Raw genomic sequence first — 22,302 nt, 5'->3', positions numbered from 1 at the left:
GCCTCTACCAATACATCGGTCACCGAATCTGTTGTTGAGAAGGGTACGAACACTTCGACAGAAATGTGCAGGAGCTTCATCGTGCATGAACCACAGGTTGTGTCAAATGGGCATCTGGCACCTCCGCATTTGTAAACATTGCACTGACTGCAAAACCACGTTCGTGATGAACACTAACCTGTTGATGCTACGTACTGATGTGCTTGATGCTAGTACTGTAGAGCAAAGAGTCGCATGTCAACACAAGCACCGAAGTCAACATTACCTTCCTTCAATTGGGCCAACTGGCGGTGAATCGAGGAAGTACAGTACATACTGACGAAACTAAAATGAGCTCTAACATGGAAAGTAAGCGTTTCCGGACATGTCCACATAACATCTTTTCTTTATTTGTGTGTGAGGAATGTATCCTGAAAGTTTGGCCGTACCTTTTTGTAACACCCTGTATACCAATAATGACTCATATATACGACTTTATTTTATAGGACAGAAGATCGTACATCGTTTGCAAATTTTATATGAATGGATGTATTGGTATTTGAAGAAGTGCTTTGTATGGTTGCGCCTCTGATTCAGAAGAACGACACGGTGATGCGTCAGGCAATTACGGCGTACTCCACTTTAAATTGAGAGCGTAAATTGTGCATTTTGCTATAGCACTCGTTGCTCCTCGTATATGGTCGAACAAGACACACGGCACTTCCAACTCTTTCGCAGTGCTTCTGCACGCAAGTGTTTATTATAATAGTTTGCGCTTTTCACTGTTCTTCCCTATAAGTACATATCAATGCTTCAATCGCTTTCTTGGCGCACTGTGCTGCCATTATTTAATAATTATAAGAACTTCTTACCGCACCTCACAACAGCAGGAAAGCGACTATCAACAAAGGCTTCCCGCCCAAGTTTTCCGCGTTTGAGGTCACAAACGAAACGTCTCATGATTGACCAACGCAGGTAGCACGCAGGGAACCTTACAAGAAAAATAGCTCCGGAGCTGTCCTGGAAATCTTAGAAGGTTCCCAGCAAGGTAGCCCGCTAGCAGACGACGGAGCCCGCAAGGCAGCCGTCGCGCGAGCCAGCAAGGAAACTTACAGCGAATCTTGCTCCGTGTGAGACGGGCTTGAGGGATGTTCCTCGGTCTTTCAGTCAGAACGCCTACATAAGCCGTTTGACGGTCGGTTGCTCAAGTGTAGAGGGTCCTTTAGGACGATAAGGAGAGGGTACGAAGGCCTGGAGCCACCACGAGCAGTGTGCGGGTGAGCACAGGTGCGGCAGCTCGACCTTGGTCGGCAGTGGGGCGGCGACTCCCGTGAGAAGTGCCCGCCGCGGTGAGGTGGGAGGGGGCGCCGGCTGGGCCGAGCTGCGTCCAGCGGCGCCCGGCAGCCAGTCGGCAGTCAGCCACAGCCACAGCCACCAGCAGCTCGTCGGCCCGCCAGGTGGCTCAGCACAGTGCAGTGAGGTCGGTCGCGCTACGCTACGCTACCAGTCAACAGCGGCCCCAGTTCCGGCAAGATGGCACACCGGAGGATCGGCAGCGGCGCGCTCGGCTTGGCGGCCGTCCTGCTGGCGGCGATGCTGACGGCCCAGGGTCGAACCCAGTCGCTGCGAGGGGGGCTGGCCAGGGGCGGCGGCGGCAACGACCCCAGTGAGTACCGGCGGACACGCGCCCCTGCTGCCCAAGCGGGCGCACTCTGCTCGCGCTGTCGCCACCTGCGCAGGGTCCCCGGCAGTTTGGGCTGCCGCGCCAGGGAATCCGTAATGGAAACAACAGCCACGCATTTACTGAACGAAAGTGGCTCTCGTGTTTAGGCAACACCGACACAAAAGGGAGGCCTCGGCGCTTGTTGGTGACGTCACGTCAGCTAGGCACGGCGAACGCCAGCTCTGTTGCAGTCACAAACGCCTGGGCGTGCTTATCACTATAAATCTCTTATTTTTGGACAAAATTTTTGGTATTGTTTTGGATTCTGCAGTTTTATTTAGATGGAAGATTTTCTTACTATCGTAAAGCTACAAATGAAGATCATAGTTCTGTATTACTGAATCCTGTCGAAACAAATGTAAATCAATATGAGAAGATCCTTTGCCCATTGCAAGCTTCGCAAATTTTACATTCAAGTAACTATATTTACTTGATCCATTTTGCTATCGAAACTTACCCAAACCCCGTTACAATGAACTCGTTTATTCATTTATTTATTTATTTTCGTTTGACATCGTCACTGGAAATGTGAACTAATTTACATGTGTAAATGTCCAGCTGTTGCCAGTCATTAGATTACAGTCGTTTTCAACGAAAGGAATTCTAAACAGGAAGCAAAATAGCTTCATACATAGAAAATACTGCTCAACTTAAACTTTTTTAAACATGCACATTAGAAAAGATAAATATTCCCCCCTTGCAACTGAAAGGACAAACTTTATAAGATAAAAGTTTTATTTGATAAAACAAGTATCTCTCTTTTGCCTCTTCTTCTGTCCCCCACCCCCTTCCCGCAACGTGTACAATCGCAAGATATTTCATTAACATTCAGTGCTTCTCACCCCATAGTCAACCAAGATACCTAAAGAAGAGCACCAATATGTTCACAGTTTCTTGTAAAAGCAACCCAGTACAAACGTATCTTCCTCAGATTTACAAATAACATAAAGAAGCACGAATTCTATTGCTGCTGGACCATGAAGTTGTTTTTGTATGTCGATCCTTAAAACAGGTGGAAATCTAAGTTCACGAGTACACTATTTGTTAAGAAGTGTAATGAATTGCACAATTAATTGATTGCAGAAATCTCTGAGAACAATGTGTGTTGGTCAACTAAATGTGAGAGGTTAGGGACGGGGTAGGCACTTGGCTGAAGTGCAAAGACTTGCACTTCGCCACTGCGCCACTGAGCCACACAAATCTGTTATCCACGGACATGAAGTTTGTACGGAACCTTCATAGCGCGAGGTCTACTCGCGCTTGACCAGTTTGTTTTCTTTACTTATACAATTTCAGTACTTGACCGTTTACAAGTATATATAACAATTATAACTGTAAAGCAGAATACTGTGTATGCTCTACGGCGTTAATTTATTTCTTTAACCGATTTCCGGCCTATAAGGCCTTCTTCAATCTTTAAATGACTATCGTCGTCAAAGAGATTACAGTATTGGTGAACAGCACTGGAAAACGTGTTAGACATCGAGCGTGAAGCATTAACACTGTCATCTTTGGTAAGACAGTGGTAACGCAATTAAAAATATTAAACAGTAAGAAACATTAGCACTAAATTCGAGAAGCCAGTGCCTTTTCAACAATATAAGTGAAATTACCAATCTCAATAAAATAAAATTAATACGTGAAAATCGTGCTGAAAAATAGATTGAACAGATCTTTCATACGACAGGTGATACAGAAACTAAGTAAAAGATAGAACTGACTATTGTAACAACAAAACATATGCAGTAAGTAGACATTACCAGCAAAATGAATGAATGCAGGCAAAATGAAGGAACAGAGTCAAACTCTGTATGGGAAGCATTGGGAAACTGTAACCATTACGTGATGTTTAGAAGAGGCGAGGTAATGTTATTGAGCTGTATTTCCTCATTTGATACTGAATCCTCTTTGACGACGATAATCAGTTAAAGACTCGTGACGACCTTGTAAGCCGAAAGCCAGTTAACGAGATAAATTAATATTGGGGAAATGCAAGATTTTTGTTTTAGATTCTGGTAACATAGCAATAGAAGAAAGTGTATTAATAATCGGTTAAGGGTTAAATACAGTAACAAATGACATCTTAAAATGTGCTGGGAATGATATAAACTTACTGCAGAAAAATTCAGCGCTGGCACTTTACGCCATAGTACACTCCACATGTTAAATTTGTATGGCTTCCACTGTCGTGTTTGTTCTTGAGTGCAAATGTCATTATTGTCGCTAACGCCGTTAATAGGAGTGCACGTCACACACTTAAAATTTTACATAGCCTGTTTCCACGTAACACCGTATTCCACTTTATGACCGCGCAATGGTTAATGTGGGCACTTCACTGTGGAAAATGCCCGTGCAAAGAGGTTACGCCAGAGTACACAACACACACACACAGAGATGATGCACACAACTGTCATGGATATCCTTCAAATAGAGCTGCGTGTAATGGGATAAGTTAAATAAAACGCTCGAGGGGTATCGTTACCTGTCGGGTAAACTAAAATGCAATAAATGCTTACTCTTAGAGCTATATAATAAAATACGTCAATGAGTGCTCTGCCTAACATAGTTTATTATTGATGATGTAATTTATATTATTATGTGGCAACAGTGATAAACTCATGGATTTTATTACCTAACGTCAGTTTTTTTATGTGGTCGAATACGATGTTGTAGGAGCTTTTATGAACGTAGTGATGGAGTGTGGACCGAAACTGATTGTTAAATAAAGAAATTTTACCAGCAGCTCTTGCCAATAATCACGACTTTCTTCACCTCGGTAAATATTACGTAGCGGACCTCGCTTGCATTTTTCGTAGTTAATGTACGGTATATGTATATCAAACGCTTCGAAATACTCGTCTGAGAATTGTGCATTATCTGACATGGCTTTTATGAATTTACCTTGCATAAAGTACGGTGGATTGCATTAAATATGATGCTAACATGGACGACAGACTGTGCTACCGTACCTCTTCTTAGTCACGTCATATTGCCATTTTAAGTGTTTACATATTCTAGTGCCAGTAAAAATCTGTGAGTAACAATTATCTCAGCTGCTGAAATACATATTATGAAACAGCAGACTCAGTAGCAAGGTGTCACTGGCAAGAGGATAGCAGAGAATTCATGAGAGTTGTTGCCACTCGCGCAGTGCTCCAGCAGTAGGAGCGTTAGCCATCAGCTGCTTTCTTCGCGTCTGTGCACCTCGCCGTACGGTGGGCTGTTATGCGCTGTTTCATAATACGTACCGAAGGAGCTGTGGAAAACAATTAGTTACTCGTGACTTTCGACGCCCGTACTAACTGCAGAAAACGTAAACAGCATTATGAACGTCTATATTCGGGGTGAACCAGAATGTCATCTACAAAATGTGGGAGATTGTTGGGCGATATTTTCTGAGTATTTCGGTAGGAGGAACCCGCGGTCTCCGGTGACTCGTTACGGACGAACTGCGTTTCGTTTGATTGCTTACACTTGCCCCCCTCCCTTCTTTCAATCGTTGTATCTGTATTTCACGACAACTCATGGGATAGTCATATGAACATATAGAGATCGCGGTAGTATTGCGTACAGAAGGTGAAAACGGGCAGTACATTGGCGGAACTGTCAGTTGTACTCGGGTGATTCAGGTTTCCGACGTGATTATGGACACACAACGGGAATTAACAGCTACAACTGTTGATATTTTTAAAAATATCGAGAATCTTGTATATCGGTATCTAAGATGTATCATTACAGGCTCTCGGTATATCGAAAGAAATTATCGATACATTGACGTAAAGTATATCGAAGCAGGGACCTGTAAAAACATAGACTACACATCGTAATATACTGCCGGTCTTAGAACTGTATATTTAAGTACTGATCTATTATTAGATATTCTGTACATCAACAAGCTAGCAGCCGCGCTGGATTAGCCGAGAGGTCTGAGGCGCTGGAGTCGTGGACTGTGCGCCTGGTCCCGGCGGAGATTCGAGTCCTCCCTCAGGCATGGGTGTGTGTGTGTTTGTCATTAGGATAATTTAGGTTAAGTAGTGTGTAAGCTTAGGGACTGATGACCTTAGCAGTTAAGTCCCATAAGATTTCACACACATTTGATTTTTTTTTTTTTTTTTTGTTTGAAAGGAAAACAATGCACGTTCACACTTGGCCATAACAATGGTAACTGCATGTAAGTGGCACAATGAAAGGTGTCCGATGGGTGCGCCGTTCGACTTCGTCACATATCGAATTTGTCCGGAACACTTCATGTCGACTTCCCTGTCCTTTTTTATTCCTGCAAACGCCAGCGACCTACCAAATGCAGGCGGACGACAACAAAAAATAGACTGCGCGGAGATTGATGACGAGTGAAAACTTCTTGAGAAGAAACTGTCACGTCGGAAGAAGCCTTTGTTGATTGCCGTCCCAGATCACGGATCATGTCCGTGGCGCTCTTTCCGCTGCTTCGTGACAGTTCAAAATGAGCTGTCTTTGCCTGACCTTTTTCGATGTTCATGGGATGGACGTGATCCGTCTAAAGGGCCTCATAATCCTTGGCAGTAATGCGTCGTTGCAGAGTAACCTCGAGGCCGGTGCAGAACCACGGCAGGGCTGTACAAGTTCCACTCGCGGGCCGTAAACTCGCCCAAAAGTTGGAAGCTGTGTGCAACAAGACTCGTCCAACCAAATGACTTACTTCCGTTGCACCGTAGTCCTAGATTTAAAGTTTCTGCACCACATTTTCCACTTAAGGACATTTGGATGAACAGTGAGTGTTTTTGGGATCCTAGCTCGCCCTGCAATTTCCTACTTATGGAGCTCCCTTCGCTAGGCGCCCAGTCCGGTACCGCGCGACTGCTACGGTCGCAGGTTCGAATCCTGCCTCGGGCATGGATGTGTGTGATGTCCTTAGGTTAGTTAGGTTTAAGTAGTTCTAAGTTCTAGGGGACTGATGACCACAGTAGTTAAGCCCCATAGTGCTCAGAGCCATTTGAACCATTTTTAGCTCCCTTCGTGTTGTTCTGTTGTTGCGAGTGCGACACTGTTCTGCAATGACTTTTGCACCTGTCGTCCTCTTCTTTTACGTCACACAGTCTTCAATGGCTGTCTGCCACGATAACTCAACGCACACTTTCGCCCGCGTTATGACTTAGCGGATGACGTTTTTCCGCTTTCACTGTGTGCGGTGTAAATATTCGGCCGGATCTCTCTTGAAAAACCAGACACTTCGGCTCCCTTTGTTACGGAAGCACCCACCATAAGAGAACCTATAATTTTCCCACGTTCCGATTCCCTTGGTTACGACATAATGCACTCACAACTATACAGAACACTTCTGGCCACGACTGACAATTGCAACGTTTTGTGGCCAAATACAAGAAGGTAACCAGCAGGCTTGGCAAGCATCTGTATTTATGTTGAAGCACGAATTTCTCGTGGTCTTAGTATATTTTTGGCCAACCCCTTTATCTGCAGAGACAGAGCCACAGACCATATGTATTCGAGTGTCTTAAAAGCAAGAATTCTTATGAGTCTGGTAGTAAACGAGTATTTGAAACACTTGCACTGTGAGTTGGGTATTGGTGTGGAAACCAATTTATGAGTGACTAGCTATACCTGGCGAACTTCGTTCCGCCTCTGAAAATCTTTATATGTTATAACTGACCCGGCAAACGTTGTTTTGCCATATAAATTATCTCTAGACTATAAGAGTAATGTATACCTGTAACACAATGTATATGTGTAACACAATAGCCGTTGTTGGCGGGAGCTCGAGACTGCAGCCGATACACGGCTCGTCCATGAGCATACAAACATGTCGGCAGTTTAGTGTCGAAACGTGTTCGCCAGCATCGATTTTTATCGTACGTAAAAATATTGTACGATTAAATTCTTTTAGAGGAACAAAGGAGACCATAGGAACTTCTTTGTTCCACTAAAAGAATTTGATCGTACGATATGTATCCGTACGATAAAAATCGATGTGTGTGCGCTAGGCGTAAAAGTCGGTTTGGCGAATGACGCGTGCTACCTAGTTAAACTTCTCGGTCTAGTCACGTCGATTCAAAGAGGGATATTCGAGTCGTTGCTTTTGGTACGTTTTCTTCAATTCCCTATCTATCCAACAGTGAAAGATTATCGCAGTAGACACCGGGCGGGGATAACTGATCAAGTGTAATTGATCAGTTATCGACCGGGGTTGAAAATTATGAAATTACTAAAATCGCTATTAAAAATAGGGGGTAGTGGTAGAAGGTTAAAAATTTAGGGTGGCGTGTATTTTTTAATGCGACATCATAAAAAATAAAAAGTTCTGTCCAAAAAATGAGAATTGTTTTGGGGAATGGACCACAGTTATCACTTACGGGTATGAAAAATAGATTACGACCGATTCTCAGACGTACCGACTATACATGTAAAATTTCGTCAGAATCGATCGAACCGTTGATCAAGTGATAATTCATCAGTTATTGATCGGGGTTGAAAATTATGAAATAACTAAAATATCTATTAAAAAATAGGGGGTGGTGGTGGAAGGGTGAAAATTTAGAGTTGTGTGTATTTTTAATGCCACATCATAAAAAAATAAAATGTTCTGTCCAAAAAAGTAAGAAAAAGGCATTACGAAAAATATTTTGTATTGTGAAACATGAACCAGCAGTCGATAATGCTCTACCGTAATCTTGTTGCTGACTTGTCCTGTTGTATTTATATAAATATTCCTCCTGACCGGCCATCTTGATTCAGGTTTTCCGTGATTTCCCTAAATCACTGCAGGCAAATGCCGGGATGGTTCCTCTGAAAGGGCACGGCCGACTTCCTTCCCCATCCTTCCCTAATCCGATGAGACCGATGACCACGCTGTCTGGTCTCCTTCCCCAAAACAACCAACCAACCAATTCCTTCTGTGATAGTATTTTAGATCTCACCGTTTTACAAGTTTTGACTCTAACACCTGTCGTTACTGAAGCTTACGTTGATTAGTTGTTTATTGAACGCTTGTAGTATAGCTTATAGTACCCGTATGGGGTGGCAACCTGAATGAAAATTAGGTTGGTTACGTGTTACTGAACGATTGCAGCAACTGACGGAATCCAGCTACGGTAAAGTGGCATCCAGCAATCTTTTCTGCTATGAGCTACATCAGCTGTTCATTTCCTCTGCTGATGTAACCTGTGTCTGCAACCTCCTTAAATAAATGAGACAGGTTATTTGCTGGATAAGTGCATGTACTGCTTTTTTAATAACTTATTTAGTTTCCGTGCCAACGACGAATAAAATAAGCTGCTTCAGTTTTGCCAAGAATTGCCATTCTGTACACAACGAAAAATAGGATATTTCCTATCGAGCATATGTAGAGGTCGAAGAGTTCAGTCTTCACTTTCCGATGATGACTTCCTGTAAGTCAAAATGGTCAAATGGCTCTAAGCACTATGGGTCATCAATTCCCTAGCCTTAGAACTTCTTAAACCTAACTAACCTAAGGACATCACAAACATCCATGCCCGAGGCAGGATTCGAGCCTGCGACCGTAGCAGCAGTGCGGTTCCGGACTGTAGCGCCTAGAACCGCTCGGCCACAGCAGCCGGCCTTCCTGTGAGCTTACTCGGTTTTAAACGCCTTTACTTTATGCACTAACTACTTTTTCTTGGAGATTTCTGTCGCAAAACCGCAACACAAACGACTATGTTATAGTTTCGAGATGCTAACGAGATGATTAAGTTCAAAATTTAGAGCTTTCACTTTTTTCAAGAGTGCAATCTAGAAACAATACAGCCAGCGTTCGCATCACGTCGTTTGCAATTTTTTGTTCCCGAGCTCATAAATTTTTCCATGGGTTATTTTAAAGTTAAAAGAAAATGTGATCTGTAGAGAAATCATGCAGGACGCTTTTTCTACGTGTTTCTGTATCCATGAGACTCTTAGAGGTGTTGTTATCAGCGCAGGTCCTGGAATTCAGTGTGCTATAACACTTAGAACAACACTTTTAAAGAGCAGTCCCGTCAAATATGTGGATTTACAGTGAACATTTATCTTACGCATTTCACGCAGAAAAACTCTTCGAATTTGTAGATGACAGAAAGACCAAACTCTTCATTGTACTTTTGGTAAAGAAAAGACGCGAAGGGGAAGAACTATTTGGAAGTAGTGTTGGTATTGTGTCATGCACTCCTTCTTTGACCTTTCGGTACTGCAGTGCGCTGAAGCGACCTTAGAGTCTTTTGGTGGTAATTAGGACAAGAGGAAGCCTAGGTCTCTACATCTGGTCGGCATGTGAGACTGACAACTCATTCTATATTCCGAATTACTATGAGAGCAGTTTGTAAAAATAGGGATGGAAAGGAAAAGACGAAAGCCTGTCTTGAAACTAATGGTGGTGTTAAATGTAGCGTTTCAATAAATACCATAGCAGCTTGTATAGACTTTCCGTGTTGCAATTTACTGACATGAAGCGTAAAAGAACTCAGGGGTTTATATAGTCTTCAAAACGTCATATCGTTCAAGGATTAATTAGTCTGTTGCGGCTCGCACCGTTTCTCGACGTGCCAGGGTCTCACCTGTCGTTAGTAAGATATCTCCAGGTACGCAAACGGAGCCGGTTTGGCGACATACGTGTAAGATCGTCACTCCAACGTTTCCTGTACGTCACAATATTACTCAATAAGCAGTCCACGTTCCTGAACTTTTCTTTTCTAGAGCACCACTCTAAAATACGATGGAACCTCATTTAATGGGACTGTACCATAGTCGAATTAAGTCGGGTGATGCTGAGGGAATTAGATTAGGAAATGAGACACTTAAAGTAGTAAAGGAGTTTTGCTATTTGGGGAGCAAATTAACACCACGCACAGCTCGTACAGCCCATTTTTGAGCCAAAAATACCCTTTTTGAATCAGAAGAATTGCCCCCAAAAATAATACCATACGACATAAGCGTATGAAAATATGCGAAGTAGACTACTTTTCGTTTTGAACTGTCACTTATTTCAGATACTGTTCTAATGGTAAAGAAAACAGCATTTAGTTTCTAAACAAGATCCTGAACATGGGCTTTCCACGACAGCTTACGATCTATCCGAACGCCTAGGAACTTGAACTGTTCCGTCTCGCTTATAATATGCCCATTCTGTCTGATCAAAATATCGGTTGTTGTTGAATTGGGAGTTAGAAATTGTAAAAACTGAGTCTTACTGTGATTAAGCATCAAATTATTTTCCACAAGCCACGAACTTATTTCATGAACTACATTATTTGATACTGTTTCAATATTACACACAAGATCCTTCACTACCAAGCTGGTGTCATCAGCAAACAGAAATATTTTTGACTCGCCTGTAATACTAGAAGGCATATCATTTATATAAATAAGAAACAGCAGTGGCCCCAGCACCGACCCTTGGGGAACGCCCCACTTAACAGTGCCCCATTCGGACTGAACATCACTACAACTCTCAATATTGCGGAGAATTACCTTCTGCTTTCTGTTCTTAAAGTAAGAGGCGAACCAATTGTAAGCGGCTCCCCTTACTCCATAATGGTCCAACTTCTGCAGTAACATTTTATGGTCAACACAGTCAAAAGCCTTCGTTAAATCAAAGAAAACACCTAGCGTTCGCAACCTTTTATTTAATCCGTCCAAAACCTCACAGAGAAAAGAGATTATAGCATTTTCAGTTGTTAAACCATTTCTAAAACCAAACTGTACATTTGACAGCAAATTATGTGAATTTAAATGTAAATCATGTGAATTTAAATGCTCCATTAACCTTGTATATACAACCCTCTCGATAACTTTAGCAAACACCGATTGTTCGAATCCTTCCTCGGGCATGGATGTGTGTGATGTCCTTAGGTTAGTCAGGTTTAAGTAGTTCTAAGTTCTAGGGCACTGATGTCCGCAGAGATTAAGTCCCATAGTGCTCAGAGCCATTTGAACCCTAATGGGCACTTTTAGTTGGATTTCTGTTCCATAATAACTTATCTCAATATCTGCCATTTAGGCGTTAGTGCGATGCCAGCCGTCATTTCTCGTCATCTTGGCAGTGCGATCATGGTAGTCAGTAATAAAGAGCCATAAAGGAAACCATACGCACTGTAGTAAAACCTGCACGCACTGTGACCTTGACAGGTGCGTTGTGGCCTCAATGCAGCGCGTATTTACGCGGCCGAGTCGGTAGCAGCCGGCGGAATGCAGAAAGCGACAACACTGCCGGCTGCGGCATTGACTTTCACTCCATCCTCACCCACCACTACGGCGGTACGGCACCGCCACCGGCTCTCCGAATGAATAGCGCTACGCAGCACCTCGCAGCGCCCTATCTGCTTTGCTAGCCTCTTCACGTTGTCATGTCGGTACCTTACACATTTTTCGACTCTCGAAGGCCTTAAATATACACTACTGGCCATTAAAATTGCAACACCACGAAGATGACGTGCTACAGAGGCGAAATTTAACCGACAGGAAGAAGATGCTGTGATATGCAAATGATTAGCTTTTCAGAGCATTCACACAAGGTTGGCGCCGGTGGCGACACCTACAACGTGCTGACACGAGGAAAGTTTCCAACCGATTTCTCATACACAAACAGCAGTTGACCGGCGTTTCCTGGTGAAACGTGGTTGGGATGCCTCGTGTAAGAAGGAGAAATGCGTACCATCACGTTTCCGACTTTGAGAAAGGTCGCATTGTAGCCTATCACGATTGCGGTTTATCGTATCGCGACATTGCTGCTTGCGTTGTTCGAGATCCAATGATTGTTAGCAGAATATGGAATCGGTGGGTTCAGGAGGGTAATACGGAATGCCGTGCTGGATCCCAACGGCCTCGTATCACCAGCAGTCGAGATGACAGGCATCTTATACGCATGGCTGTAACGGATCGTGCAGCCACGTTCGATCCCTGAGTCAACAGATGGGGGCGTTTGCAAGACAACAACCATCTGCACGAACAGTTCGACGACGTTTGCACCAGCATGGACTATCAGCTCGGAGACCATGGCTGTGGTTACCCTTCACTCTGCATCACAGACAGGAGCGCTTGCGATGGAGTACTCGACGACGAAGCTGGGTGCACTAATGGCAAAACGTCACTTTTTCTGATGAATCCAGGTTCTGTTTACAGCATTATCATGGTCGCATCCGTGTTTTGCGACATCGCGGTGAACGCACATTGGAAGCGTGTATGTCATCGACATACTGTCGTAGTACCCGGCTTGATGATATGGGGTGCCATTGGTTACACGTCTCGCTCACCTCTTGTTCGCATTGATGGTACTTTGAACAGTGGACGTTACATCTCATATGTGTTACGACCCGTGGCTCTACCCTTCATTCGATCCCTGCGAAACCCTACATTTCAGCAGGATAATGCACGACCGCATGCTGCAGGTCCTGTACGAGCCTTTCTGGATACAGAAAAAGTTCGACTGCTGCCCTGGTCAGCACATTCTCCAGATCTCTCACCAATTGAAAAATGGTCCAAATGGCTCTGAGCACTATGGGACTCAACTACTGTGATCATTAGTCCCCTAGAATTTAGAATTACTTAAACCTAACTAACCTAAGGACATCACACACATCCATGCCCGAGGCAGGATTCGAACCTGCGACCGTAGCAGTCGCACGGTTCCGGACTGCGCGCCTAGAACCGCGAGACCACCGCGGCCGGCTCTCACCAATTGAAAACGTCTGGTAAATGGTGGCCGAGTAACTGTCTAACTGTCTCGCCCAAATACGCTAGTCACTATCTTGATGAATTGTGGCATCGTGTTGAAGCTGCATGGGCAGCTGTACCTGTGTGTGTGTGTGTGTGTGTGTGTGTGGAGGGGGGGGGGGGGTGGAGGGACGTTATTTAAAGGCTTTGGTGAATTCCAGCCCTGCTGATAGCGTCGATCAACTCTGAAACATATTGTGGATAGTTGTCAATGCACACGGAACACGCCTGGGATTACGTAGTATCGGCGAAATCATTGATTTCCGGTATGTTTATTAGGATTATTTGCTTCCTCCATTGCTCTCTGCTGGCTCTTTCCTTTCTGCCTATAATACTAATGGTTGAAAACTCTTGTATAAGACTTGCTGTTTAGCCGCTATGTCTACTTACTTAAATACCCCGATATTATTTTCATGAAATAATACGTACTGCTAGAGTCACTTGTTACTAATATTTTACTAGCACGACGCTTTTCGGCAGTATGCTGCCATCATCAGTTTCATTAATACTTACTTTTAGATCATAATTAATATGAAGTCAGGTTAGTTTCCTTCATATTGACTCCAATGTAAAACTAACTGTAAATGCTCCTTGTTAATAAAATATGAGTAACAAGTGACTGTTGAAATATATATTATTTCATAAAAATCTCACAATACAGTCCCAACCCGCAAATAATGTCCATATAATATGAACAAACTGAAGTAAAAGATCCTAAAATTACGTTCTTAAATAACGCAACCAAACACAAATGCTTTTATTTTAGAGCCATAACCGCACAAAGATATCTTAATATTAAGTGCCACTTTTATTTTATTTCGATGGTAAATATGCATATATACAGTTGTTCACGCTTAGATAGTTTTCAGTGGTCTTGCGCTTCGTCTTTACGTCCTCCACTGGAACCTATGTATGTGTATACTACTGTTTCATTCTGTATCTAAATAAATGCAGGCATATTAGCATTTTTTTTTTTTTTACTATCGAGACAACATAAAAGTGGCGGTAAATATTTCGATACTCTTGTGCATTGCTGGAGCTGATGAAAACGTTTACTTAACTGGAAACATTATAAATCTGAAGATGGGCATGACTGCCCGAAACCGGATATGAATCTAAAATGAAACCGTTTTGAATGAAACGATCCGCACTGGCTGTAGAATACTTTTATAAAAGTCACGACGTGTTTCGCGTTAACTGAAGACGCATGCTCAGGTGATATGCACAAATAATAAGTAAAAGGTCTTTGACAATGGTCTAAAGAATTAAAGGATACTGAGAAGTAGTATTGTAGAGCTTTGCGAAAGAAATACTCACGAAGATTCTTTTTAAGAAGTGACGGGCGAAAGGTAACTGCCTTAAAGGAAGTTGTAAAAAAATAGCGCGCTAAAAGCGGCAATCGTTATTTAAAATGAAAGGGATAGTAGAACCTACAAAAATAAAATCTTCCCCACTGCAGATCAGTCATTACTGCCTCGCTTGCTGCTACTCAATCACCTACCTGCTTGTAGCACGATAAGTTCGTCTCGTTTACTGGGTTCATATTTCGAAGCTGTCTAGGTGTCTTACTAGTCTACAGCTTTGTTTGGTCCGTTTAGTTTCTGTACATATTTTTATGCAGGTTGCCCTTCATTTTAAATATGGACTGTCGCTTTTAGCGTGCTGTTTGTTTACAACTTGACGCGAATGATGGGGAGTGTCTCTAAGGAAGTTACCTTTCGGCGACGACTTGTTAAAAAGAATCTTTGTGAGCACTGTTCAGGCATAATTCTATAGTACCGCTCTTCAGTATCCCTTCATTAACAGGTTTGGAGTTCACAAGATCCACCATGGATAAAATAACATTCAAATGTTATATTATTCGTATCACGTTTGATTGAAATTGCTCCAGGTGTTCCAGAGTCACATGCCTGCGCTTCCTCTCATTAGGGCTTACATGTCTTCAGCATTGCCATCGATTACCTAGCGACGCCAAAACTTATCAGTAACAATATCATTCGTTTTTCAAGAGCATGGACGTTTTACGCATGCTGTAGTATTCATCGACTCCCGTCGCTCCTTGGGATGTTAGCTGTGTCTCACCTCACTAATATATTTTTTCAGTTAGTAAAACATATACACACCTAATTTGGTTGAAATTCCTCAAGAGCTGTGTTTGCGCGCCATTAACTTCCTCCTCCTAATCCTATCCTCACACCAAGAAATGTTAGGGGCGTCCTACTACCACAGTATTTTTTCCAGATCGGAAGTCGTATGCGTGCCGGTTTGATTGAGATTGCCCCAGGTGTAACAGAGTTATTCTTATACGTCTCCACTTTCCACATTCAAGCTCTCTGGTTGCTTATGTTGTGGTCATGGTAGCTCGTTGAAACTAAACGAAAAAATGGAGAAAAATCTGTTTTTGTATAGCAGATTTGTGATTGTTTACTTAATGCAGCGTTTCTCATTTGAAGGAAGTCTTATTTAAGAGACGCATAGAGCTTATAACGAAATAAACCTTTGTTCACGACCAGTTTCGGTCATCTGATCGTCGTCATCATGAATCAACATTTACTTCAGCCTCTATAGTAATCGGTCATACCGTGGCGTAAGAAAATTCTTGCGTCACTACTGACGGCGGTTTCGAGAAAGTTTTATATTTCATTATTCGAAAATATAATTCTAACTAACGACTGATAACAAATGAAACGGATCAAAGCCGTAATGCCAGACGCTCTGTGATCATAACGGGCTCGAAACTGAAGATTACAGTCAGAAGGGCGAAATACTAACGCCTTTTTCCACACAGGAAAAATTTAATGTGGGTCCTTTTTTAAATAGTTACGCGAACGTCAGAATGACAGACATCGAAATAAATGACGTCAGTTGGAATCGCTCTACAGAGGAAAGGCCACTGGACATAGTGTTGTACATAACTGAAAAATAATATTTTTTCTCAAAATTAAGGGAGAGCTCATTTCAGGGACCCAGTTTATAGTTGTTTGAGAAACGCCATTAACAGTTTCTTCTACTGATTTTTCTCTAACGTGATTTATTGTAAGACTAGTACCGTCCGCAAAAATTACCCATTCTGCTTGATGAATGTTAAGTGGAAGGTCATTCACATTTCTCAGGAATAGGATTGGACACAAAATTGAATCCTGTGGGACTCCATTCGTGACTTCTCTCCACTCACTAAAATTTTCACTCTGTCCAACATTATTAGCATTATTGAGCGTAATGTTTTCTATTCTGCTTTTGAAGTATGATTGCAACTAGTTGATTGGAAAGCCATCAATTCTATAAAACTTAAGTTCTTCTAAAAGCGTAAGGTACGTAATCAAATGCCATGGAAAGATCATAAAAAATACCAACTGCCGATATTTTATTATTTAAGGCTTTCTGGTCTGATGGATTTACCCTCATCATACGTCGCATTATAAGATGTCTCCTAAAAATGTTTAAATTTATCATTAACTTTAATGACCGAATGGACTTTATACTACTGGCCGTTACGTACAGTTCACCAATCACTGTTCGTTTTTCCACACTCATATTTCTTTCTTTTCGTCGAGATGGATTATTACGAATGTGGTTCATAAAAGATTGTGTTTGATACTGTGTAAACGCAATTAACGTAGAAAGTCATTATTTATTATTCCAAGATACATTACGCTAAACTCGTCACACGGTAATCGACTATGAGCCACGATTATTGTCCGAACTATCACATTGGACCATTATATTTAATCACGTCAAACAAATGCATTCATCCCAATCTATCCGCGTCTCCAAATCAGCCTCGGGGAACCATTCACTAGCCCTGTCGATGAATACTACAGTATATACAATACGTCCATACTCTTCGAATGCCCGCCAACGACGATGTTTGCACATTGAGTCAAACTGCAAGAACGTACCCATTGTCGGGTGCCTGGAGGTCGATATTGACTAGCCATGACGCGAAAGTTTCTATATACCTGCTGGGGCGCCATATAGTATAAAGATATGTATATATGACGCTCCAGTAGGTATATAAAACTCGTTCGTATTTGACTGCAACACTGTTTTAAATTTCAAAGCATTCGGTGAAGAACTTTCGAAGATTTACGGTTTTTTAAAAAAGAACATTAACATCAACATAAATAAAAATGTAAATGTTTGTGTGTTCAAAGTCGTAAATCTCCAGAGCTTTCCCATCGATTTCTTTGAAATTTTGATAGAACATAGCATTCGAATACGGGCATGTTTTTATACACCTTTTTTTAATCACATAATATCTAAATAAATACGTAATACTCGTATATTACGGGAAACCGCTATTATCAAAAATCTGGAGAAGTTCTTGATCGATTGACTTTAAATTTTTACACAGTAGTCCAATGAACATCCAGACAGACATAGGCTATATCTATTCTGAGATGAAGAGGCTTGCACAGGACAGAGCAACATGGAGAGATGCCTCAGCTGCAGCCTACATCCTTCAGAATCTGGTTTCCGTATTCATCTCTTGGTCTCCCTCTACGATCTTTATCCCCTACACTTCCCTCCAATACTTAATTGCTGATCCCTTGATGTCTCATTATCTGTTCTGTCAACCGATTCCTTCTTTTCGTCATGTTTCACCACAAATGTATTTATCCTCAGTTCTGTTCAGTACCGCCTCATTAGTTACGTGATTCTTTTGTAGCATTATATTTCCAAAGCTTCTGTTCTCTTCTTGTCTCAACTGTTTATCATCCATGTTCCACTTCTGTACGTGGCTAAGCTCTATACAGATACCTCCAGGAAAGACTTACTAACACTTCATTCTATATTTGATAACAGATTTATTTTCTTCAGCCACTGCCAGTCTACATTTTATATCCTCTCTACTTCCCCCATCATCAGTTATTTTGCTGCCCAAATAGCAGACCTCTTCTACTACTTCAAGTGTCTCGCTTCCTAATCTAATTTCCTCACCGTTACCTGATTTAATGGGATTACATCATTTATCCTTGTTTTGCTTTGGTTGATGTTTATCTTATATCTTCCTTTCAAGACAACGTCCGTTCTATTCAACTGCTCTTACAAGCTGTTTGCTTTCTTACAGAATCGCAATGTCACTGGCAAATCTCAATTTTTTTTTATTCCTTGGGCTTTAATTCTACCTTTAAATTTTTCTTTGGTTTCCTTTACTGCTTGCTCAACTTACAGACTGAAAACTTCGGGCATAGGCTACAATCCTGTCTCACTCCCTTCTCAACCACTGCTCCCCTTTCACGCCCCTCAACTCTTATGTCTGCCTTCTGATTGCTGTACAAGTAGGAAATAGCGTTTCTGTCCGTGTATTTTACCCCTGCTACCTTCAGAATTTCAAAGAGAGTATTCCAGTCAACATTGTGAAAGGGTTTCTCTGAGGCGTCAAATTCTGTAAACGTAGCTGTACCTCTCCTTAAAACTCGCACGTTTTCGAATGCAACGTTGTCGGGTCAGTACTACTTCGCGTGTTCTTACATTTCTCCGAAATACAAACTGATCTTTTCTAAGGTGGGCTTTTACCAGTTTTTCAATTCTTCTTTAAGGCATTCGTGTAAGGATCTTGCAGCCATGACTTAGTAAATTGATAGTTCAGTAATTCTCACACCTGTCAGCAACTGCTTTGTTTGGAATTGGAATTATTATATTCTTCTTGAAGTCCGAGGATACATCTTGCATGTTGGATGGAAGAGATTTGCCGTGGCTGATTCAAATGGCTATGAGCACTATGAGACTTAACTTCTGAGGTCATCAGTCCCCAAGAACTTAGAACTACTTAAACCTAACTAACCTAAGGACATCACACACATCCATGTCCGAGGCAAGATTCGAACCTGCGACCGTAGCAGTCGCGCGGTTCCGGACTGAAGCGCCTAGAACCGCTCGGCCAGAAGGGCAGGCGTGGCTGGCTCTCTCAAGGCTATCAGTACAAATGTTCAAATGTGTGTGAAATCTTATGGGACTTAACCGCTAAGGTCATCAGTCCCTAAGCTTACACGCTACTTGACCTACATTATCCTAAGAACAAACACACACACCCATGCCCAAGGAGGACTCGAACTTCCTCCTGGACCAGCCGCGCAGTCGGACTGCAGCGCCTGAGACCGCTCGGCTAATCCCGCGGGCAAGACTATCAGTAGCTCTGATGGAATGTTGAGCCTTGTTTCAGATTAGGTCCTTCAGTGCTCTCTCAAATTTTTCACGCAGTATCATATCTCCTGTCTCATCTTCATCTACATCCTCTTCGATTTCTGTAATATTGTCTTCAACTTCGTCTCCCTTGTGTAGATTACATGCTCTTTCCGCCTTTCAGCTTCCCCATTTTCGCTTAGGACTGATTCTCCATCTGAGATCTTGACATTCATCTCTGTTCTGCAAAGACCCCTTTAATTTTCCTGTAGGCGATATCTATGTTTTCCTCAGTGAAATATGCTTCTAAATCTTTACATTTGTCCTGTAGACGTTCCTTTTTAGCCATTCTGCACTTCCTGTCAATCTAATTTTTTAGTCATTGAAAAGTTGTTAGCAAACAGGAATGTTTTATTTGTCATAACGACTTATGGTTTAAAAAAAATGTGTGTCAAATCTTATGGGACTTAACTGCTAAGGTCATCAGTCCCTAAGCTTACACACTATTTAATCTTAATTATCCTAAGGACAACCACACACACCCATGCTCAAGGGAGGACTCGAACCTCCGCCGGGACCAGCCGCACAGTCCATGACTGCAGCGCCTGAGACCGCTCGGCTAATCATGCGCGGCTTATGGTTGTAAGACTACTACAGTATCTGAACGTGCAGTACCAGTAGATAAGGTGCAGTACCAGTAGATAAGGATGAAGTTCTGAGAGATGGAGGAAGAGGGATAGAGGGGTGGGACGCAATGGAGACAGAAAGTGGAAAGGAGAGAGGGGGCAGGAGAAGAGAGAGAGGGGGAGGAAAAGATGGACATTAAAATGGAGGAGGGGGTGATGAACAGAGAGGTGATGAGAGGAGATGGAGAGAGAGGAGGGAGGAGAAGATAGCGAGAGAAAGAAGCAGGAGGTGGTCAACAGAGAGGAAGACAGAGGGGTAGGAGGAGATGGAGGCAGTTGTGAAAGAAGGACGTCAGAGAAAGGGGGGAAGCGGTGATGGATGGAGAGAGGGAGGAGAGAGTGGGTAGGAGGGGGTGGGGAGAAATGGAGGAGAAGAAGATGGAGAGAGGAAGGGGGGAAGCGGTGATGGATGGAGAGAGGGGAGAGATAATATGTTGGAGGTGGGGAGAGATGGAGAAGAAGAAGATGGACAGAGGAAGGGGGGAAGTGGTGATGGATGGAGAGAGGGCAAGGAGAAGGAGGCGGACAGAGCAAAGCAGCAGATCGGGACGTGTATCCAGTATCCACACGTGTTTGAGACGTGTGCTTTCTCTGTCTACGTACGTGAGGACAGAGTCTCGTCACAGACGGCACACGCTGCTGCTGGATGCAGAGCATGCATGGCCCCCGGCCTGCAGCTGCAGAGGTTAGGTGGGGTGGGGTGGGGTGAGGTGAGGTGCCGTTATGTAGGCGCGCGGGTTTCGAAAGCAGCGGGCGCGTTCTGCAGCCAGGCGTGACATTCACGGCTGCAGCTGGCATTTGAGCCACGGCGCCGCGGAGACACGCCCCCCTCGCGGCCGGAAGCGAACCCACACGGATTTCCAGTCGCTCGGCCAGCCTCTCCGGGCACTGGGTTGGAGCCATGTCTGTTTACAATCACTGAACATATTTTAAATCTGTTATCAAATACTTTTCGTTTCATTGATATAAACATCGTCAGTGATCTGTAATGAAGCACATTTTCAATCTGACTTGCTTTCTAGCAGTAAAACCAGTTCCTTACAAAAGACATTGAGATATGATTTTATCATTCAGTGACGGAGCTTTTCCAGAAAGGCTGAAAATTTCAAAAGTGAAGCCATTATTTAAAAACGGCGACTAGTATCAGGTAAAAACCTATCGCCCAATATCTCTCCTCCCAGCATTTTCAAAAATATTACGAAAACTGATGAAGCATCGAATCAACAAATATCTAAATGACCATAATTTACTAAACAGAAATCAGCATGGCTTCCAAGCACGTAAAAATACCGAAACAGCAGTAATGTGCTACACTGAACAAATAAAAATCTAGAAAAAGATTATAGTGTAGTAGGGGTAAATTTAAACCTCTCCAAAGCTTTTGACACTGTGAACCAGGACATTCTTTTAGAAAAATTGGAAGCGTTGGGTATACATGGGATAGGAGAAAAAATGGTTTTAATTATACCTAAAAAGCAGAACACAGGTTGTAGGACTGACATCAACTTACTCCAACCACAAAATAAAATTCAGTATCAGAGGCAAAAATATGTAGAAATACAAGTACCACAAGGCAGCATCCTAAGGCCAATATTGTTTCTTGTCTATATAAATGATTTTCACATCTCAGATGGTGCAGCCAAAGCAATAATATTTGCAGATGATACTAGTGTGATAATAAGTGCACCAAGGCAGTTGCTACCAACAACTGCTGATAAAGTACTAAATTACATCCACTCTTGGTTCAGTGAAAACAGGTTGACATTGAATGTAAATAAAACAAATTATATGCAGTTTGGGAAAAGATATCAAAATCTCGATCTGGTGTGGGATGACAAAGCATTAGACCGAGTGACATCCACAAAATTGCTGGCGATTCATGTGGATGAAAACTTAAATTTTAATGACCACGTAATAAAACTTGCACAGAAACTTAATTCAGCCTCTTTTGCCCTCAGAATTATTGCAAATTTTTGTACCTCAGAGGGTGCCAGAATGGCATATTTCGGCTATTTTCAATCTCTTGACACATACGGAATTCAAAAAGCTTAGAATACTTACTATACCATCATTGTACATATACAAATGTGTATT

At 42.6% G+C, this 22,302-nt stretch overlaps 1 protein-coding gene across 1 annotated transcript in view; it reads left to right on the top strand.

The window, feature by feature from the left end:
• Positions 1-1,368: 1,368 nt before the first annotated feature.
• Positions 1,369-22,302, top strand: part of LOC126355865 (uncharacterized) — a 713,566-nt gene continuing 692,632 nt past the window's right edge. Inside the window, exon 1 of the mRNA XM_050006363.1 lies at positions 1,369-1,645. Within this exon, the coding sequence (XP_049862320.1) occupies positions 1,513-1,645 (133 nt within the window). The 5' untranslated portion in view covers positions 1,369-1,512. The remainder of the gene's footprint in view (positions 1,646-22,302) is intronic.

Source organism: Schistocerca gregaria, chromosome 3, assembly GCF_023897955.1.
Source record: "Schistocerca gregaria isolate iqSchGreg1 chromosome 3, iqSchGreg1.2, whole genome shotgun sequence".
NCBI classification, from domain to species: Eukaryota; Metazoa; Arthropoda; class Insecta; order Orthoptera; family Acrididae; genus Schistocerca; species Schistocerca gregaria.
This window is presented reverse-complemented; position numbering and strand designations above follow the sequence as displayed.